The sequence below is a fragment of the Apus apus genome, chromosome 1, assembly GCF_020740795.1.
Source record: "Apus apus isolate bApuApu2 chromosome 1, bApuApu2.pri.cur, whole genome shotgun sequence".
Classification (NCBI taxonomy): Eukaryota; Metazoa; Chordata; class Aves; order Apodiformes; family Apodidae; genus Apus; species Apus apus.
The window spans coordinates 95694397-95717406 of NC_067282.1; the positions used below are offsets into that span (position 1 = coordinate 95694397).

At 39.3% G+C, this 23010-nt stretch overlaps 1 protein-coding gene across 1 annotated transcript in view; it reads right to left on the reverse strand.

The window, feature by feature from the left end:
- Positions 1-21833, reverse strand: part of RCAN1 (regulator of calcineurin 1) — a 42192-nt gene extending 20359 nt beyond the window's left edge. The window contains exon 1 of the mRNA XM_051640308.1: positions 21555-21833. Coding sequence (XP_051496268.1) covers positions 21555-21818 — 264 coding nt within the window. The 5' untranslated portion in view covers positions 21819-21833. The remainder of the gene's footprint in view (positions 1-21554) is intronic.
- Positions 21834-23010: the final 1177 nt, after the last annotated feature.

Genomic DNA, 23010 nt, shown 5'->3' on the forward strand with positions numbered 1-23010 from the left:
TCATCTGGCAAGCAGAAAACAGTCATTAGCAAACAGCATCTTAAAAGGTTAGTAATTTCTGAGGAGCATTCTGCATTCACTCAGAGAATTACTATGAGCCTACATTCAGATACCACTGAGGGATAATCTTCTCAGGACATTACTTAATCTTTTAAATAATGATCTGGAAGAAAAGGCATTGTTTATTGTCCTTCACTTTGAAAGAGCTCCTTTATGCAAGCATAAAAACCACAGAAGAAAAACATCACTTAAAGTGACAGAGGGAGTTTTCTCAGAGTCATGAGACAAAAAAAAAAATGGACTGTCTTGACACTTAGCAAGTTTCAATCAAGTATGATACTGGGATAAAAAGGTTAAGGGACAGCATTTGTGTTAAGAGTTTCATGAAAATATCAGGGCCTGGGCATAGAAGGAAGCCCAAGGAAGAAGCATGCAGGACTTGGTTGTCAGCTATTCTGCTTGGCAAAAGCCACTCAGGCAGCTTACATGGGCCTCCAGACAAGCTCAAACAAGTATCAACATATGCCACAAGATGTAAAGAGAGAATTCAGAACATTGTAGAAGATGTCGGCCAAGGACACAAATGCAAAGTAAGACAGACATTTGACCACAATTTTTGAAATCTGCTTAGTGTACAAAAGAATTTGCAAGCTTTAGGGGCTCACTTAATCCATGTGCTATAATGAAATACTAAAAATAAAAATCACTGAAGTTACCTTAAGAAAAAGAATTGTCTTGGTTTTCCAGAGCTCAAAGTGAAAGTTAAGAATGAACGAGAGCTAAGGATAATTTAGAAGCAACACCTCTTAACTTGCACATCAAGTATGAAATGCATACTGAGCAAACAATGTAACTCTGAATAGTGTATTTCACACTTTTTACACACTTTTGGTTTTAAGAATCAGAGCACAAAGACCAGAAGTGACAGAACTATGAGTAGCTATCTGGGCCACGGTCAAGTGGACAAAAATTCAGGACAAAAAAAGAACCCAAATGGATGGACTGGTTCGAGCTTGGTTCTGTATATATGGCTAAGAACTAACTATAAAGCCCTTTCTTGTCATGAATTTATTTCAGATGTATTTAACTGGAAGCGAAGCACCCATCCACCTTTCAAAAAAATTCCAAATTTTAAGTTGCCCAAGTGTCATTCCTGTACATTTGCCTTTCAAAAATACCCCAGTAAGTTAACAAGACAGTTCAGTACAGCTAAACAGAAAAAGTGAATGCAGCAGCTTTCACTTACTAGATAACAAAATACTCAACGTATTCCACTAGATCTAACTTGTCTAATCCAAGAACATATCCATGCACAAGCTGTTTCCCACAAAAACCTCCTAATCAAAAAAATCAAAACACAAACCAACTTCCTATGCAGCCCCCTAGAACTCAAAAACAATCATCTTTGGCAGAACCAGCTCTCATCAAGGAAAAGGAAGCAGAAAAAATTGAGACTTGTCAGTCATCCAATACTCACAGCTTCACACCTATGAAAGGATGTCAGCAAGTTCAAGAAACTCCTTTCCAAGCACCAAGGGCTCCCCTAGGCTTTTGGATCAACACTCCATGTCACAAAAACTACTGCCAGATTTGCTCCAAGAAAGACCGAATGCTGTACTCTCTCACCCCATACACTTCTTTCTAACATTTCTCATATACCCTTTTAGTCTTGTAATGCCATATTCATTATTAACACTGTTCAGATTACACTTGCCAGGGCAGAAAGCAAGAAAGTTCACACACTTTAATGCACTTGCATGGGTGAAACAAAGAGCAGACTGTAGATCTTGTATGACAGTTACACAGATAACCTGAAAAAAAAAATTCATTACCATCTAGTAAATAATTATTTTGTCTGTTTACTCCATATGAGAACACCATTCTCCATCAGTCTTCTACACAAAAGTAATCAATGCTGCAGTGTACATACATTATCAAAGATATAATTTCTCGAGTACTGATACAAAAGCCTTAAATTGTACAGTTAAGTTGTTTCAATTGTGAAGTCTTAGACCTCGCTTAGTGGCTACCCTGAAAGTAAGGCTGACAGTCAAACACAAGTAACAGTTTCAGAATAAAGTGTGAAAATGACACCCCCTCTCCCACCCCCCCAACCCTTTTAAATTACCACAGCAGGAAAACACAGGTAGAAGAGGCAAGTTCAGGGAAGACCGTAGAGAAATACCCTGAGCATCTGAAAAACTTGAACATTTTCCCTCAAATACCCACACCTTTTGTCTGATATTAAATGTAATATTTATTTCAAAATACGCCTTTTTAGAAAGTTATAAGAAAGTCAAAGAGCAGGGACTGTAATTGCTTGCTATTTTAACTATAGCATTTCTTAGTTATGCCACATTATTTGTATAAAGTCATGGAAAGCTACACTATTTCCTGATAGCAGAAGGCAAAAGGTGGTAACTCAAATATTTATTTGACTAATTCATTCCATCATACTTTCCATAAGTGATTCATGGCTGCACTCAGCTTTCCTGGAGAACATTTCTCAAAGTCTGCAAAGCATGTAAAGTAGTATATTTTAATTGTCTAGTTTCTAATTGTGATCTCTGAGCCTCTCTCTTTAAAAGCAAACAGCATGTTTTAGTAACTTTGTTCTATCAAATATGACTTTGTTAAGCACTACTATACACAAAGTAACTGCCATCATGGCAAACATGCACATGCTTGTTTTCCTGAACAAGTTACTCCAGGCTTACATACAGTTCTGCTTCAACAAGTAACTAGACTTAGTACATCCTTTTAATAGTCATTTTTATCCTCTTTTGCCTGTCCTGATCCTGACATCAGTACTGTGTCTTGATTCTGTTCTCAGTTACTGCTGTAACACTGCTACTTTCCCAAAGGAAAGAAGAATCAAGTCCTTATCTGTAAGCTCCTCTTAGAAGGGATTTAACACTGCTTACACTTTGCTGCCAAAATTATATGACAAAACCCCTGAAACAATCAATAAATAGAAAGGTACCTGTTTAATACTACTGAAAATAAGACTACAAGTACAGGTTACAACAATGTGACTTTATGGCAACCTCATAAGCCAGAGGCTGTTGCACTCACTCCAGTGAAAATGCAAACAGCTCCTGCAAAAAGAAGCCTCAAAGAGCTGACTTGTCGGTAGCTCCAATGCCCTTTCCATTACCCTGGAAAAGGCTACCATGTTTCAACAGCAGGACACAATTTCTAGCAGTGCATAGGAAAGCAGTTTAGTATATACATTTGAAGCCCCAATCTACAGACACACTCTTGAACAGAACTGGAGTTTCTCAAACAATTCTTCTTGCTTCTTTATAGAAGGGTGGTAATTATAAACATTGGTCTGATTCAAGATTTAGGTGAAAATTATGTTCCACATGGCAACAAATTTACTTGGCCTCTTAAGCGGACCAACTTGAGGAAAACTTCTCTGCCAAATCTCTGAGACAGTCTTAAGAATCTGGGAAAGAGGATAGGTTGGGAATGGAGTGTGTAATTTGATTTTGTTTAAAACTTTTGAAAATAAATCTAAATGCTTATTAAAAAAAATGAAACAAAATGTATGTATATTTTGCACTCATTTTCCTATACATCCCCATTTATTAGAATTCAAGCTCCAGATGCCCAAGGAAACAGGATTTATTTTTACTTTTGTTCTTTAAAGAAAATTTAGAAAGAGCTCCTCTGGAAACTCACCTCTTTTATTAAAAGTTCATTCTTTTCTTGGAAGTCGCAACACTACAAAAAGTTCACATAGAGAGACGGTGAAATAATTTCAAGTTCTCTGAAACTACTTGCCCAACTGGTTTCTAAAATCCTTTGTGGCCTCAGTTCAACACAGCATGCACCAGTGAGGATGACTTGATCAAAGTTCTGGTTACCCTCTCTCTGATCAAGCCTGCACCACGAGGGTACTATTTAAACAAATGAGCTGGGGTTGGACTAGATGATCTTTCCAGGTTCCTTCCAACCCCTAAGATTCTGTGAGTCTTCGAAGTACCTCCCAGGACCCTCAGCTCCTATTTTAGATTAAAAAATTAAAGGAACTCAATTTTGTTCAGCACACACATAAGCTCCGGGTATAGTAAAACTACATGTAGCATCATTTCACTTTAGTTACACCCAGGTTGTTGCCTCTGTGCAACCTGAAGGGTAACAGGTTGATTTATCTCACCACACATTCTTTCCTGCTCAATAGGGCAATCGACTACCCAATTCCTCCCTTCCCAGACAGTCTGACTAGTCTGACAGTCGCATTTCTCATGGCTTGAATATGACTGACTCACAAATTTCATTTTGATGAGAGCTTTACAGTCCTTGCCTTCAGGCAAGATCTGCTGGACTTCCATTAAGCCCCCATTTGAAATTAGTGTTTACACTCCCACAGCATCCTTGTAGATAAGTTGATCAAGTATGGGTTTGATGATCAGGCAGTGAGGTGGATCAAGAACTGGTTGAAAGGAAGAAGTCAGAGAGTTGTAGTCAATGGGGCAAAATCTAGTTGGAGGCCTGTGACTAGTGGAGTCCCTCAGGGGTCGGTACTGGGACCGGTGTTGTTCAACATCTTCATCAATGACCTGGATGAGGGTACAGAATGTACCCTCAGCAAGTTTGCTGAAGACACCAAGCTGGGAGGAGTGGCTGACACACCAGAAGGTTGTGCTGCCATTCAGAGGGACTTAGACAGGCTGGAGACTTGGGCGGGGAAAAACCTGATGAAGTTCAACAAGGGCAAGTGTAGAGTTTTGCATTTGGGGAAGAAAAATGTCATGCACCAGTACAGGTTAGGGGCTGACCTGCTGGAGAGCAGTGTAGGTGAAAGGGATCTGGGGGTCCTGGTAGACAGGAGGATGACCATGAGCCAGCAATGTGCCCTTGTGGCCAAGAAGGCCAATGGCATCCTGGGGTGTATTAGAAAGGGTGTGGTTAGTAGGTCAAGAGAGGTTCTCCTCCCCCTCTATTCTGCATTGGTGAGGCCGCATCTGGAGTATTGTGTCCAGTTCTGGGCCCCTCAGTTCCAGAAGGACAAGGAACTGCTTGAAAGAGTCCAGCGCAGAGCCACAAAGATGATGAAGGGAGTGGAACATCTCCCTTATGAGGAAAGGCTGAGGGAGCTGGGTCTCTTTAGTTTGGAGAAAAGGAGACTGAGGGGTGACCTCATCAATGTTTACAAATACGTAAAGGGTGAGTGTCAAGAAGATGGAGTTAAGCTTTTTTCAGTGATGACCAGTGATAGGACAAGGAGTAATGGATACAAATTGGAGCATAGGAGGTTTAAGGTCAATATCAGAAAAAAATTTTTTACTGTGAGAGTGACAGAGCACTGGAACAGGCTGCCCAGAGAGGTTGTGGAGTCTCCTTCTCTGGAGACATTCAAAACCCGCCTGGATGCCTTCCTGTGTGATGTGCTCTAGGTGACCCTGCTCTGGCGGGGAGGTTGGACTAGATGATCTTTCGAGGTCCCTTCCAACCCCTATGATTCTATGATTCTATGCTCTATTCATTTTTACCAATTTCAGAAACATAGGTTACCATACACATAAGTCAAACAGTGCTATGAAAGTAAGTTTTCAGTGTTATAAAATTGTTCCTATTTCCCAATGAAGGTTAAATAATAAAGAAATTTCAGCATGATATTAAACATGGATGTAATTTCTCAGGTTTCTCTATTGCTTTCACATTTCTTGTTTACTTGTTCTCGTCGCTCCTCCAAACCCTGTTTTGGAAAATACAACCACGAAGCCTTTTTTTCCAGTCAAGGAAGAAAGGCAGACAGCTCCCTCCAGGGTGCTGCCCTGAGCTATTCTTAGTCTGTTTGCTATTAATGCCACTCTCCAAGGTATTTCCGAGGAACTGCATTATATTACTGCAACAATAAGGTCCTAGTCAAAGGAAAAAGACTACTATTGTATACTTCGCACTTAAGTAAATACAGGAATAAAGACATCTGTCCCATGTGAATAGTTAAGGCTTATCATTTTTTTCCAGATGAATTGGGTTTTGATTGACTTACTTTTGTTAAAAGCTTGGAGATAAAGTTTTATTTCACAAGTTTGAGGAAAACACACTAATGTGCTCAGGTGTTCTTCATAAAAGCTGTTTGTAGATTATTAACAGATACTCTTTTAGTAGTCCAAGTTTCATAAACACCAAATTTTTAACCATCACAGACTGGACACTTCTCAAAGTCACTTGATTCTGACAGCCTCTAAGGGAAGCACTACCTTGGTTGTTTCTAAAGCGAACCCAGAAAATTTTAGCTGACATTTCAAACCTGCCAAGTAGAGCAAAAAAAAAAAGAGCTTATAACAAGCATTTCCAGTTCTACATTACGCAACCTAAATGTTACACCAAGGCTTTTGCAGATTTAAATGCAAAAGAATTACACAGTCTTCAAATACGACAATATGCAAATCAAATCTGGTTAGTAACCAGAACCATCAGCAAATAAGTGATACTTAAGAAGGAGAGGGGGAGGCTAGAAAGGAGGGGAAGAGAGATTAAACAATAATGTGCAAATACATTAAAAGATTGTGTTAGAAAAATAGTGGGGAGGAAAAGAAAATAAATCTTACCAGCAATTCCATTAAGAAACCATAGTCCTGTAAATTTACAAGAGAAACTACACTGTCAACTACCAAAAAGAGTCAGCTGCCTGTTTTGGAGCTCAAAAACTACCAGTTACTTTAAAGATAAATAAGCCTTCAATAACAATACTTTCCAGGGTATGTTCTTCCTCGCAGGGGAAAAGAAAAGAAAACAAAACAAAACAAACAACTCTACACTGCTAAACTAGGAACAATTATCTTTTAAATTGCTCTACTGAATACCGTTTTGTCTGTAATTAAACACAACTGCAGGATGTAGCAATTACAGTAACTTCTTTTCTGTCTGATATAGACGAGGCACCAATATACTATAAAATAAATATAACAGATCTGTCTATTCAGTAATAAACTGCAGTGTTCCATATCAAAAAAGCAAGATTCACTTAAAGATTTAAGGTGGCCAGGTTGGGTTGACACACTAGGACGTGTCAGAACTTACTTGCTTACAGTCATTTTGTTTTCAGATTTATAGATCCAATTACTATTTCCCCACTAACCTCCATGATCTGTCCCAGTCTTCCTAGCCTTTTCTCCTATTAGATATGTCCAACTGTTCAGAACGAATGTGGCTGACCTGCCAAGCTACCACCACTGCTCAGTACAACTGTTACCAGGACTGTGCCAGTTTTTCCTCAGTGCCACAGGCAGCATGTTCTCCTGCCAGAGAGCTGGTGCTGAAAAAGACCTCAGCTCCTCTGCTGACACTACCTCAGCTTTTGGACTCTACCAGCACAAACTGCCGATAGCTTATCTGTAAGCAGCTGGATTGCACTGAACTTTTGAAGCACTAAAATGTTGCAGCTGGCTTTTGTTCTCCTCTTACTTGGCTTTCACAGGATCCTTTACTTCATACTTAAAGCTTATACTTGGGCACTTGTTAAGGACAAGATGATGGGGCAACTGCCCTCCAAATAATTATGTTTAAACTACAGGCCCTGAACACTGAGCTATGGGAGTTCAAACCAGGTTTAGTCTAAAAAAAAGGAGACATAGGAGCTAAAATGGCACAGATGCATGGATTTAACTAACTTCTACTTCCCAATTTACAATCAGCCAGCAGAGTGATCAGAAGTTAATTCTTATCATTCCATCTGCTTCTCCTGTAATCTAGGGGGTTTAAAAATTTATTTATTTAGAAGTGATATTACTCTACTTTTTAAAGCATCCATGACTTCTATTTCATTACTCACCAGGGCATTTAAAATAATGGATCTACTAGAAATAATTTTAATAACTGTGGGAAAGAAATACCACTCAAAAAACAGACACCAGTGTCATCACCTGTTTTCCAGACCAAAGGACTCTCTAAATAGCATAAATTCAGGTCCCAGCTGTCATACAACACGTTTCCTCATAACCCCTACTTTGCTAATTACAATGGGGCTTGACTATTCTCTGTTTATTTTCTGCACTGACTTCTACAGGAACAAGATGGTCACTAAAATATTCTTAATTCAACTAAAGTCTGCTATTAAATAAAAAGCTAGTTCAAAATATTTTCAGAGATAAAAACTTCAAAACCAATGTCGCATTCTGCAACACCTGAGCTTCTGTGCATTATGGACAGAAGTGACATAAGTGCATTATGACAGCAGTGCATAAGAATTAGGCAGCTGCGCATAATTTTATACCTGTTAATTCACTCTGACTAGCAAACATTTTGTGTATCTTTTAGGCTTCAAACCCACCTTTAGGACCACATCAACTATGGGGTCAGAGGTTTATTATAGCAGGTATTTTCAGCTAACAAATTATCATTTGCTGTCATTTGCAGTATCTATAAGGCAGCTTCTCAGAGGTTCCCAAGAAAGAAGCTGGCAATTTTGTTTCCACTGAACATGCACAGATCTCAGAATTGTCATCAGCTTTAAAAGGATGCTTGGCATTTTCAGAGGGGAAGGAACAAACCTAAGAGTCAAAGGGGCGATGGTCTCACACAATCCCACTTTATTCACGCCAGAATGTGATGACAGTTTGACAATGCTGGACAAGCTTGTGCACACATACAATTCCATGCCAGGAACGTTGCACTGATGATAATTCTAAGGTGCATTTCTTGGAAACTGAGGACTGCTATTAGAAGCAGCTCACAACCCGCAGCAGATATCCAGCGGCAGCCCTATTATCTCTTTGGCCCACTTCAGGACCTTCAAAAGTCCTGCAAGTGCCCGCCTTAGCGATAAGGGCACCAGACTGCAGGGCAGATGCTCAGAAAGATTGCTCTCTTCCAAGATTGCAAGGTTGGTGTTATCAGGATGCTTCCACAATAGCCTAACTCATCAATGTTTCCCTCCTCACTCAACAGGAATAACTTCCTCCTCTCCCTTTCAGTCCTGCTGCTTCTCTTTTCTAAAACAAAAGTGCGATCTTCAGGCACTTCTGCTCATTCAAATATGCTTTGCTGCAGGTTGTCAGCTATCATTCTGATGCACTTAATATAGCTTATATTTAAAATTCAGTCTCCATGTGTGTGCCAAAGTTTACCTAAGATACCTAAAGATGGTTAACAGATGAAACTAAATATAGATATTACTGTGCCTTCTGCTTTATTTTTTTTTTTTAATTGCAGCACAAATGTGTATTTAAGTGATTTTTTTTCCTTAATCTTTAGCTGTAATTTCTGAAAAGCAAAACAGGAGCTGTCCCCAAAATATTTTTTTTAAATGTTGTGATTTTTTTTCATCTATGACAGATACATGAACTGTCATACTGAGTGAAGATATGGCCATAATCCGGGTGAAATTTAATGAAAGATACTTTTGCAATTAGCTATTTTAAAAATGCAACCATATGTTGTGAAAACTACTACTTGAGGGGATGCTAAGTTAGGAGGAAGACAAGGACTAAACTGTATGAAAACAGAATGTCTTTTAGGTCTTTTTTAATGACTAGCTCTTTATAGTGACAACAGTGTTTGTTTAACTTAAGTATGAAAGACATTATCATAGCCAAGTAAAAGTCAGCATTCATCATCTGACCATTCTTCCAATACATTATCTGTGACTAAGGAAAAAACAAAAAGTCAAGCAAAAAAAATTATACTCTAACACAGTTTTTAGAAAACCACAGTAGTTGTTCAGAAGCAGGCTGGTATTTTTCTGAACTTTGAAGAATGACATTTTCCACTGGAGTCATGGAAGGAAGAAAGGAAGATTGTTTAAACATATTTTTAAGGAATGTTCTGGGCGGATAGCAGAAGAACAATATAATTGCAATTAGTTATTGTACTTCTAAGAACTTGTTAAGTGCACCTATAAATTTCAAAAGCATTTAAAAACAGAGGAGTAAAGATAATACAAAGAACCACAGGAGAGTCTGGATTTTATCCTAAATCACATTTTTATAAGGTTAATGTCTAATATACTCTAATTTTTTCAGGCATAGTAAGTTAATGACATACGAAACTGTGGTAAATTATATAATCGCTATTTGCAAATATACTGATTACAGCTTTTTAACAGTCAAATAGCCTGTCTGCAAAGTTTGGGAAGTTTCCTATGAGAGTAAAGCTTTCTCTGCAGCAGCCACACAATAGCAACACAAAGACTGAATTACTTCGAATGCTAGTGGCACTATCTTGTCATTAAAAAAAAACACAGCAAAATAGACATGACCATCTGAACTAATCAGAGATGCCTCAGGGTAATTTTGCTGTTGAAATGCTACTGGTAACAAAAAAACATTGGCATTTAAAGCTTTTGAGGTACTTAACAGTAGAGCTTTCAGGATGCATTTATTTGTTTAGATAACAAGAATACATCTGGTTTAACTATGAATTTACACTTCAATTAACTTTGCTGAAAACCAACACAGCTTTGCATTTTATTGTCTTCTGCTTCCCCTGCCCTTCCGATAGAAATTTTACTTTTCACTTTTTTTTCAGCAGGGGAGATGAAAACTTAGGATTGCAGTCTAATATTGGTAAAAACAGAGTTTTATCTTGGCAACTTCCTAAGAAAGAAACAAGAAACATAGCTGCATCTCAAGTAGTTAATTAAGGAACAATCTCTCCTGAAATCCTCTCCTCTGAAGATTACTGCACTTAATCTGCTATGGGCTGTGTTACTAAAGTGGCTTTTAAAGGTTACTTTGCATACAACAAAGAACAAAACTTTAAAAATCTCTTCAAATTATTATACACCTCTCAGGCAAATGACCTTCTCCCCTCTTATTTCTCAGGAGAAAAAAATCCAACTCCTAGGATTTACATATTTATGCCTAATAGGTGGTCTCTATTTAGTGTCCTTAAATTATGTGCTGTAATGAGGAGTGAACACTTGGGCAAACAGAGTTTTTAATAGAAGGCACAATGATTTAACCTAGTCTCTGATCCGATTATTCTTTTGGTTATACAATCCCAGGCAAGAGTTATTCATACTTTCCACTGCCTGCAACAGCAGCTGTTTCACTATCACCCTGGAGCCTGGGGAAAATTCAAGCCCTTAATCACTGTTTCCATTAAGCAACCGATCTTTGCTACCAGCTTGATGCAATATGGCCAAAGTGCCATATAGTCTAACTACAAGAAATTGGTTTTAAAAAATTGTGTCCTGCAAAGAAACATCCACATACCTCAGAAGTTGGACATATGCCACTCATGAGTTCCCGCTGACTCCCTTTGCTTACCAAAGCCACAAACATAAGCTTTCTCCACACTATTTCCCAAGTACATACGTTCTGCCTGACACAAGAAAATCTCTTATTTAATATCACAGCCTGCAAGAAATATACATTTGACTTTTTACCTCATCTTTTCTTCTTTTACCCATATTTAATTTTATCCACTTCCCAGTTTTAGACAAAAAGCAGGATTAAAAGTAGTGTCTGCTTTCTATAGTAATGGACATATTAGTACTGCAGTTTCCTGTCAAAGCCACTGGCCCTTAATTATCATTAAAATTCTATAAAGAAATATCAGAGATAGGAGTTGTTCTTAACACATTTCATATATAAACTACATTTGTTGGGTTACACCCTCCTTTTCTCATGTTTTCACTAGAAGCTCACATGTGTTTTATTTAAGCACATGGATTATGAACAGATTTCTTCACCTACAAAAAACAGAAAGAGGAAAAAATTCATTTATTATAACAATACAGCTTGCATCTTCTGGCATTTCACCAGCTCAGTTCCTATCTCTACAGAGAAAGGAAGCAGTACCTCTAGGAAAAACAATTATTCATGCCTTTCACAGAGTTTTTATTTGGAAAGCACCCCAATTTTTAAGAGGCTGTTTCACCCACACAGTCCCTTCTTTTGAAAGCAGGCCCAAACAGAAGCTTCTAGAATGGTGTACTGTCAATGAAAGACAATAAAGTTATCTTGTTTTACTCACCTATACAGCATCTAAAAGTCAAAGTCTGCCTTTTTTTTAAGGATATCATGACATTTTTATTTAAAGACTGTGATACAGACATACGTATATATCAATTGTCATGTTCCTATAATCTCCACTCAAAGCCAACACGCAATCCAGCATATTTACAGCTAAAAGGAAGGCATACATCTATTATACCATTAAGCTTTCAAGATAAGTCTCTATGTATGCCTCAAGAAATCTATCCAGGGCTTCTCAACAGGGCAACTACAATGTAGCTTCCAGGAGAGAAGTGCCAAAAGCAACTGATTCTTCTTGCCATTTGCCTGTCAAATGACTCAGGTTTATTCTGTAAAACATCCTTTCAGCCAGGCTGAATATAGACAGGAAAAACTAATTACAATCCACTCCTACTTCACTCTTGCAATAGGGCAGTTTGGTCACATTTAGCATTCCTAAAACCACTGGTGTATCAGAGATGTACTGTCTCTCAGTTTGTGGTGTTCATGGTGTTTGTTGCATTTCCATACCTTTTGTACTTTAGGAAGTAACAAGTAACTGAAAACCAACTCATTGTGTTTGCAATGTGCTCTCAGCTCAATAGTTTGAAGTGTGTTTTCCTTCCAGAAAGTCAGCCAACATGAAAATAACTCCAAAAGAAAACCTCAAAAAGGAAAAACAATTCAAACCCAATTATTAACTTCTGAATTATCTGAAAATCTACAAAGTGAAGAGGAAAGTTTCTCTTGGAAAATGAGGTTACATTTTAATAAATTAATTCCACTGCTATCAATACTATGCATAGTGATCAGTCTGCTTTTATGAACAGATCAGTAATAAATGACGATGCACATTGTTAAAAGAAGAAAGCCATTCTAGTTATCCCTGACAGCAACAAATTATTGGAGGAAGTGACAAAAGACATAAAGCCAGGTATGTATAAACTACTCTCCTCCCATCTAACCCTGGCAACAACACTTCACAAACTCTGAGGACTAAGTTCTACCCTCATCACTGTGCTTGACAGACACTCCTCATTAATCAGTCCCATCCCTTTTTTAATATTAGGTTCCTGGACTTCCAAACATTTTAGGACAATGACTTTCACAGTTTAATTATGTATTACAAGCAAAAAAAATTTTTTTAGAAAATAATATTTTAGACCTTAGTCCCAACTTCAGGTTCACTGAAGACAGCAAATCTTTCAGCTTCGCTAATACATTTCCAGCATATTCTCATATTCTGAGAAAAATAAAGAGTAGAAACATGCCACATAGTGGCTCACTCTCACACCTCCCCTCTCCCATGGAATTGACAAACCTTTACGTTTTAGACTTTTTCTACAGAATTTAATGGACCATGAAGGTTTTTTTGTTGAGTTTGGTTGGTTTGTTTTGGTGGGTTGTTTTTTAAAGCAAGAAAAACAAACCTGAAAAGTCTTCATAAATGCCAGGTGACAGTAATTCATATTGCACGAAAGGGCTCTTCAGATTTTAAATTAAGTTTCCCTTGTGGGGTAGGGTGCAGGTTCTGTCTATCTCAATGGAAAAAATTAATTCTAAGGACATTCCAAGTTGCTTTTAGATCTAGAAAATTGTGTCTAGAAACATCTTGTCACAGACAAAGTGCAGTCCTTACATTACTTACAAGAGTCTCAGTTGGGTCCACCTCTCAGACACTTCTACAATCTTCTGTTTCACCAAGATTTAAGTCCCAGTTAAAAGCATGGCTTCTGAATTTTCTTACATTTTTTATACATTAGTACACACAAAACATTAACTAGTTTCACTGGCTCTTCTTTCACATTCAGTTTTACCTGCCACATTGGTGTCAAAACAGCTATTGGATTATCTGGCACAAGCTAAATCAACAATAACAACAAAAACTTAAGTTTCTCCTCATGAACTTGAAAAGCATGTCCATAAAAAGTATGAAGTATATCACCATGCTTTGGACATGGTCATACTTAGAGAAAGAGGAAAAAACCCAAACCAATTCAAATTAAAGTTACCGAACATCCCATTTAAGGAAGGTGACACATCTTTGTCGGAATATCATTAAAAAACACAACAAAAAAAACCCCGACACATCCAGGCCTCCAGCATGTTTTCACACACGTAAATAGAACCCCAAACTAAAATGCTATTTTAATGTATCGCATATTAACTCTGTGTAACAATTAAAAATTATTTTCCATTTTCAGATATTCTGATTTTCAGTTATGAAATTAAAAAGCTTATTCATTATTAATGACCAACATTACTTCAAATATAAGTTTATAAACATTACTTATTAAAACTGGGTCAACTAAATAAGCAATTTCAGTAACAAGCTGCTGTAGAATTAGCCTCTCTGAACGGTTGTTGCCAAAAAGACTTTTTACCTTTTTAAACCTATTTTGAATAGGACAGTTCAGACATTGCTGATCTTCATTTTATTAATGCTTGTTATTCAGAGGTGTTTGGGATAAATTTCATGTTACTATTGCATCTAACATTCTGTAGTTATTTTCATATTTTTCCTTTTACATGGGTGACACTATTCCTGAAAAACAAAGCTATTTTTTTTTTCTAAAAAAAATACAAATAACAAAAAGGAAATGCACTCCATAGTGTTCTAATGTACACTAGACTTGGTGTGATCGAGCACAGTGATTTGAACCAGCCAAAGTTCTTCCAAGTTTCCATTTGATTATCCAGGAAGACTAAAGCTCTGAATCTTGTAACACAGATCTTACCTGTGATCTTTTTTCACTACCTTGATCTAATGATGAGAGCATTGGATCATAAGAAAATATTTTTTGTTAATCTCTCCAACATCTCTGCTATTAATGACAATTTCACAATATTTGTTTTTATTTTAGGTATTTGTAAGCCACCCAAAAACCATATTCTGCAGTATTACTTGAACCATTACTTGATAACAATTCCTTGTTATCATTACTTGAATTGTTTCTCAGCAATGATAAATCTGACTGTTACTTACCCTTATTTTCCCCCTATATGCATGACTTGTCTTAGCATATTGTATAACTAATACATACTTACAGTTTATTTCCACTTATAAAAGTATTCCCATTATTTGCTCAAAGAATGGAATGATCAGCACACTTTAAGGACTTAACTAATACTGGGTTTTGGACATAGAAGTAAGTATTACACTATTTTCACTTGATCTAGGAGACTTAGAGGATCCAAGTATCATATAAACCTGAATGTACATTTAAACAGCTCCTCTTAAGACCAACATATTCAAAGCTGCAGCATGAGGGCTCTCTGTTAGCACTTTATTTTATCAAGGCTTCAACTGGTTATGATGCAACTCTTTGAGCACAACAAAGAGCTACAGAAATGAAAATAATTATCCTTCCTCTTGTGAAATCAGCCTTTCAATTAGTTTCATGGTATCACCTGTGCTTTCAAAAGAAGTATAACTAATGTGTACAACAGCTAAAGCAAGCCACCTAAATTACTATTCAACTCTCATTTGGCCTGAAGGCCCAAGTATAGGGAAAAAAGCAATCAAGCACTGCTTGACCAAAAAAAGTTAATACTGTGCAATCTCTTAAAATCCTTTTACTCCAGCCGAAAACAGAATATTAAAAATCACATTTGCGATCTTAATATTATTATGTATTTGAAATTTAGTCAAACCACCTCTCCACAACCCACATAAGAACTGGGAAGGTGCAACCAGAAAACATACTCATAGGCCAAGAGAAAGGTACTTGAGTGAGAAGACTGAAAACACGACCTTAAAACTAAACAGACACACTAAGATTGAATGCAACTTTAATACTTGATAATATTCATACTTTTAATTCCATTTTCTTTTTAAGGAATAAGATAAAGGATAAAAAAACCAAACCAAACCAAACAACAACAAACCAGAAAAGCATAATCACTAAGCACATTATAAACATTAAAATCTGTATTACTTGGAGGCTATAAAATGTAGCTTTTGTCTTCAAGGAATACTCTAACTTCACACTTTCTAGGTATTTCAGCTCTTTATGACTATTGCTAAGGTTTACACACAGAAAGTATACAGACTATAAAGTGTTAGAAGTTTTTATATGAAGAATGCCATCTTTTTAAACCAAGAAGATTTTTTTCCAAGGACCCTTGGGAGCTAAGGAGGTTAGGAATCCTAATGACACTCAGGAGTTCAAGTTTGTCCTCAGATGCAGAGATACAAACAAATTCTGCTTGCTTGTGCACTTGGCAGGCTGGATGCATCCAGGAGCAATATAATTGCATTAGTGTGGTATCACACTCTACTGTAATGTCAAATATTATTACATCAGCCATAGAGTTACATTTATATGGCTTCCAGTCATTCAAAAGTCTGCCTTAACCTCTTAATAGCTGCAGAATACATTTGCATAGTGTGAAAATACAGGGGCTACTTTCACAAGTTTTATTGCAAAAAAATTTATTATAAAAGATTTTCATTTTTTAAAAATGGTTCTTAATTGTTTTAGTATTCAGAGTAAAAACAGGGTATTGGGAAATTATTTTGAACACCAGTGTTAACCGTTCCTTGACTTTTTTGGAAAGCAAGAGCATAAAAAACAAACAAACATTGTAACAAAAAATAATTTGAGAAAACGAATGGCAGAGAAAGAATGAAAATCTTCAAAATATAAGCAGAAAAATGCAGATTATTAAGTAATTTTTACCTTCCGACTAGGGGAACACCTCGCTAAAAACAAAACTATGGTCACAAAAATATAAGCATATAAAAACACTCACCTTCTTGAAATTTACTTTAAAAATCTGATCTAACAGGATTAACAAAATTTAAGTAAAAGATTAATGAGGCATGTGACTGAGGAAGAGATTACAAGAAAACCCGAGTATAATTTTGTAAAGAAAGTTTTGTAAACACTCCTGAGAAATCTGACAAGCTTCATGTAAAGTAGAAGTAATTCTCTAAGTATATATGAAAACATAAAAATACATGCAACATCTCATGATTATTCCAGTAAGCTGCAAGTCATTTAAAAATTTCTAAAAGCATGGCTCATTTAACAACAGCTTTATTTTTAGATTAGTTCACAAACAAGTTTTTCCATACTGAAACTATATAAAGCTAAAGGAAGAGCAGAATTTTAAAACTATGATAATCATGAACAAGATGCCCTATACCTGCCATTACTGCTTTTTTTCTTGGTTATACTACTGCAGCGATTTCTGACCTTATTTAGGCCTTATCTTCAAACACAATTATAATTTTTTTTAAATAATCAAACACACAGTTTGCTAATCTACTTTTGCTTGCCACTGGAGGTCACGTGAGGACACAGACTACTGTAGGAGACCGGCTCAATCCTACCTTCACGCACTTAAAAGCAATCTAAGTTCCTTAAGAAATGCAGCTTTCAGTGGAAGTTTCCCTAGCAAGCTCCAGCGAAAAACTATCATTGTGATGTAAAAGTCAGTTTTCAAGAGCTATCTATGAACATAACTTTGTGTTAATTACCCAAAACTTTCTACTACATTCATTAGTTTCCTGTAACTTGCAAGATTTAGCAGATTAAGGCAAGTAAATATTATAAAGTATTTCAAGGAATGCAATGTGTTACAAGGAAAGTTACAGCTGCATCAAAAATCTTTGGTCTCTCAGCCCTAAAAAACCATTTCTTTTCTCAGTAGCCCAAACCTGAATTATTTCTAGATGCTCTTTATGTCCCCCTTTTATTCTTCACAAATCAAATGAGTGGTACTTGTCTACAATTAAGCTGAAATGGAAACCTGACAGTTAGAACAGGCCTAGGTAACCTACTTACGGAGAGACTGCGGGGCATAAATGAAGTTATTTAGCCCTCCTGTGGCAGTACTCAGAACTTTATAAAGTCATCAGTGAAGTATGCCACATCCCTCCAGGATTGCAACACACAAGCAAGCCTATTACCTGCTGGGTTTGCCATTTGACAGCCAAAGTTCTCTACAAAAAACGGAGTGTCCTCTACTGACATAATAAGGCTTTTAAAAACTGAACATCAGTTGAGGAGGATGGAAATATGCAAAAACGTAATTGCTGGATCCGGTAATTAGCTACTGACACCTTTTTCTTATGTTTTTTGGTGTGGTTTTTTTTTTAATAAAAAGTAGGAACACAGTTACACTAGCTCAAACTCATCTGCATGTTGCACAAATAAATACTTCTCTAAGAATTACAACTCTTCAAGCAGAGATTCAATATTTTAATGTTGAATGTTTATTGTTTAATGTTGAATGTTTAACTACCAAAAAGCTGGGGTTTAAGGGTGGAAGACATTTCAGGAAAACAGAACTACATTTTTCCATGGTAATCAGCAAACTTGAGGATCAGATAAAGGGTTTTATTTTAAGCTAATTTCTTGTCCTTCCGTGAAAACAAAAGAGGATGCAAAATCTATAGGCATTCCTCCAGCTGTGCTTCAGAAGAACTTCAGTAGGAATTTAGGTGTGTGTCTTCGAAAAACTAGCCATGAGGTATTTAATATTTAAACAAGTCAATTTCTTTCTTACGAAAACTAAGCAAAGAACTATCATTTACTAAAAAGCTTACCTTACTTGAGAGGATGGTTTATTTTTTAAGAGATTGGTTGCAAACCAAATAAAACTTCAGATTTTTCAACTCAGACATCAACACCTCAATTAAACAAATAAAAAAAGAGAAGCTCAAGAACATACAATGAGCATTTCAAGTGCAAATCACTGTTTGAGAAAGGGAAGGCAAAACATAAATAGCTGCTGTCATGCCTAGCTGTCCTATCTCACCTTTGATTGGATTAACCCTCCTTAAATAGGGCAAACCAGGATTATTAAGGGGCCTACCGAAGAGAAAAAAAAGTAACACATTAACTACACTATGTATTTTAGGAGCACTGCATACACTGGAAAAAGTTGGAAGTTCACAAAACAGAAGAAAGCACATTGCGCACATCAAAGTCATAGAAAGTTTACAAAAAGTGTCTGGTGATGTATTTTACAATACCTCTACTAATTCCTTTATAATCACAGAAGCAAAGTTATATGCGTTTGCTGCAGTGACAGGAGCAAGTTTGATTTTTCTGTGTATACTCTAGAATAAACTAAATTAATTTTCTTAAAATTGACTCCTTAAAGAAGTGCAGCCTTTTAGAGTTATCATTTTGGACTAATTTCCAGATGCAAAGTTGCCACTCTAGACCAAAACATCTTTTCTAGGATATCAGAATCAGTAAGTGCTAATGTAAAACTGAGTGCATGCACAGAAGGCTTTGTAATCTCTACCTCACTTTTAATGTAACTGTATTCTTCTCATGCCATCCGACAGCAGTATGCTGAAGCCACCTTTCACACATCCAAACCGCCTCAGATCCAGCCTTAGTGCCTCATCCCACCTCTTCTCTCTTTGCAGCTGCCTCACATTTGGCAAACAGAGCACATTAACTATTTATCCAGTCCATGAATCTACTGTTTTTCTACACAGCAGTGGTACATTATCCCCTTTGAAAGATTAGCTCTCGCCATCCCTATAACTTTATTGACTGAAGCTAGATGATGTATTTAAATGGCAGAAATTCAGCTAGCCAAAACTGAAATAATTTTTTCAGTCTATTAAGTCTGTGTACACCTACTGCATTTATAAAACACCAGGTGCCAAGCACCTCAAGTTTTGGGATTTTTGTGTCTAGTTTTTTTTTTGTGGGTTTTTTTTTTGTTTGTTTGCTTGGTTTTGTTGTTGTTTTATTTAGCATTATTTTCTGAAACTTGAGAATTTCCCTCGTGGATACACACTTGTTGAAGTTCAAGATAATTCTCTCATTCTTTGCCTTAGGAATTTCAATTTTAAAAGCAACAGCTATGCTGCAGTAACTGTACATGCTGTCATCCATGGTTAAAGTCAGGCAGTTTCTGTGAGACTATTAACCTCAAATTAATTTGTTATTATTTTCAGTAAACTGCATTCCACGTTGGTGCAGTTCTCAGCTAGAAAACAATTAGTTAAAACTGCATTTATTGTTGCTTTAAGGACACATAAGACTGTCCCAATCTAAACTGTCTGGAGACAGAGATTCTTTGGAATCAAAACAGAAAGACAAAAAAAATAGTTTAAGTGTTCAGATATCTCCTGGTTTTGCATAGGATTATGCATCTATGTTGCCATCCATCTAACTGCTGTTTCAAAACATGCACTTCAAGGTTACAAAAACCCACCTGAGAAAATACTATCACTACATGCAACTGATATTACTAGATAGAACCGTTATTGGTGTTTTCCTAACAACACTTGGAGTGAACTCCACTAAAGTAAATAGGGTAAATCCCAACGAAGTCACCATTCCCATCACACCTGCAGGTGCCAGAAGCCATACAAAAGTATATTGCCATATAAAGTTATATAACTGTAGAAAGTAACAGGGGATTCCGCTACATTGTATTCCAATTTCCAGCTCACTTTAATGCACTATAGTTGAACTGTTGCTATAGTAGTAGTCCAACTCTAAATTGTTTTTCACAGAGACAATGATTTTAATACAATTTTAAACCAGTACCATTATTGCCTAGTTTTTTTTCTAGTCCATTTAATTCAATTTAAATTTGTTTAAAAACTAAACATCTTCAATATCAAAGTAGCTAGAAAATAAGAACTTGATAGCAAAACCAACCATAAAAACAAAGAGGAAAGTTAGCTTCATTTATTCTTTAATGCTGGCCAGGGCTGAGACAAGTAAAAGAAGGATGAAATATTAAGATTGATTTAAATTCCGTCTTCATCAAGAAGGCCACGTCTAACATGAGAAGTAATCCTGAAATATTTATATCTACTTATCACACCCAGAGCTCCAGTTTACAGTATTCTTCTGACAACTGCTGTTACCTTCCGCCACTCTGGAACAACCGCTGGCAATTTGGGTGAGTTTTTAAAGTGGTCCTCAACTCGGACAAATGCTACAGGCCCGTGTGTGATACCCCCTTTATAGGCAGTAGGGTCCCCTGCCTGCCTGCCTGCCACCTTTCCAGGTCTCCAAACGCTGCCTTCCGCCTCCTGTCCGACCAAGTGCCTTCGGGCGCACCAACAAACTGCTGTGCCTCCCTTAACCAGAACCGCCACGCTCCCGAGGGAGTGGCCGAGGTCAGGGTTGGTTGGTTGGTTGGGGTTTGTTGTTTTTTTTTTTCCCCCACTTCTGACCTACGGCACTCTCAAGTTCTCCTGGGTTCAGGTCACTGGAGCGCCCGGATCCGACCCAGGGAGAGGAACCCGAGAAAAGCCTTCACACCCCGCAACCGCCGAGACCCGCCGGGGCAGAGCCCCCGCGCCTCCCCGCACTCGCCTCGTCTGATGCCAGGGCAGCGGGCGAGCGGCAGAGCCACCGCCTCGGCCCCCACCACCTGGAGGAGGGGGCGGCCAGGGAGACAAGAGGCGCCCGCCGCGCTCGGGGCGGAGGCGGGCCGCCCTCTGCCTCGCCACCCCCGCCACCGCCTCCTCGCAGCGCCCGCTCCCGCCGCCGCTTCCCACACCAGCCCCCCGCGGCCGCGGCGGCAGCCCCGGCGGGCGGGAGCCGGCCGAAGCGGGCGGCGGCAGCTCCTCGCCAGCAGAGGGAGCCGGTCCGCGGCCCTGCCCGCGTTTCCCCGGCGTGGGGCGGGCCTGCCCGCCGCGCTCACCCGGCACGGGCCGTCCTGGAACACGCGCGGGTCTAGGTTGCAGGCGATGGTAGCGGTGGGCAGGTCTCGCAGCGCCACCGCCTCCATCCCGCCGCCAACGACGCTCCAGTCCCTCTCGGCCTCGGGCGGCGGCGGCGCCTGCGCCTCCGCCCCCTCTTCCTCCTCCTCCTCCTCTTTCTCCTCCTCCCCGGGTGGCGGTGGCTGCGGGAACAGCGGCCCCTCCTGCCCCGCCGAGCCCCTCCCGCCGCCGCCGCCGCGCTCCATGGCCGGGCCGGTTGCCCCGCGCCTCTCACCGCCTCTAGCGCGCGCTCGCGAAACTCGCGGCAACCCCCCCAACCCCCCCCTGCTCCTGCCCCGGGCGGCGGTTTAACCGGCGCCTTCCTGCTCCCCCCGCCGCTACCCGCGCGCCGGGCACGCGGCGCCGTGCCGGCCAATAGGGAGGCGCCGCCGCCGCCGCAGCAACAGGTGGCCTGCCCCGAGCCGGGCGCTGCTGCCGCCATCTTGAGTGCGGGCAGCGGGCGGGCCGGGGGTGAGGCGGGCAGCCCCGGGGCTGCGGCACAGCCGCGTTGGAGCGGCGGCCGGGCCGGGCCGGGCCGGGCCGGGCGGAGGGGCAGGTGCCGCGGCGCCGTGGCTGAGGTTGGGCACGTCGGGGGGTTCGCGCGGCTGCCCGGTTCGGGGTAATCGCAGCGCCCCAGGGCCAAGGTGCGTGGCCGGGGCCTGCTGCGGTCGCACCGCGTGACTGGAGCCCCGGACGGCACGTCTCGGTTTAGAGGGTAAGGAAGATTGTGCAACAAAGCAGATGAATAGGAAAACCCTTACTCAAAACAGTTAGAAATCAGCTGAAAGTCGCCATTGTGTACAGCTTAGTTCCCTTACCTGCCTTGAGGACAAGACAGCCAGCCCCAGATGTTCTGCAAACAGTCCAACGAACAAACAAGAAAAGGGAAACTTGGAAGGAAAAAAAAAAAAAAAGGACGGTCATAGCGTTGTTTGGACGGTTGCATCACTTCTTGCAGACGACTGATGCAGCTCTTAACTCACCCTTCTTGTGTTTTTTCAGAAGTATCCTATTGTTGGGCAAAGACCTGTGGTGTTTTGACTGTAAAATTAATGAAAGATGACACAGCCATGTCTCTGTCCTTTTCTCTTTAGTTTGGATGTGGAGGAGACACTTTCTTCCAACCTTTGTTTTTTACCTGTGTCAATAAAGCCATAAAGGATAAGTGCACCTCCCCTGACTACACTCCAGGAGCTGCGTGTGTCAGGCATCTACATAGAAGAGTAACGTTTTCCTAACGTGCTTAGCTGGTTAGTCTGACCTAACTGACCCAGAGAAGCACTTTTCATATGTGTGTATATGTAGCATCACCTTCCAGAAGACCCAAAAGTGCATTTCAAAGGTCACAGTTTTTTTATAAAGTTACTGTGACATTAACACATGTGCCTTCAACATCCT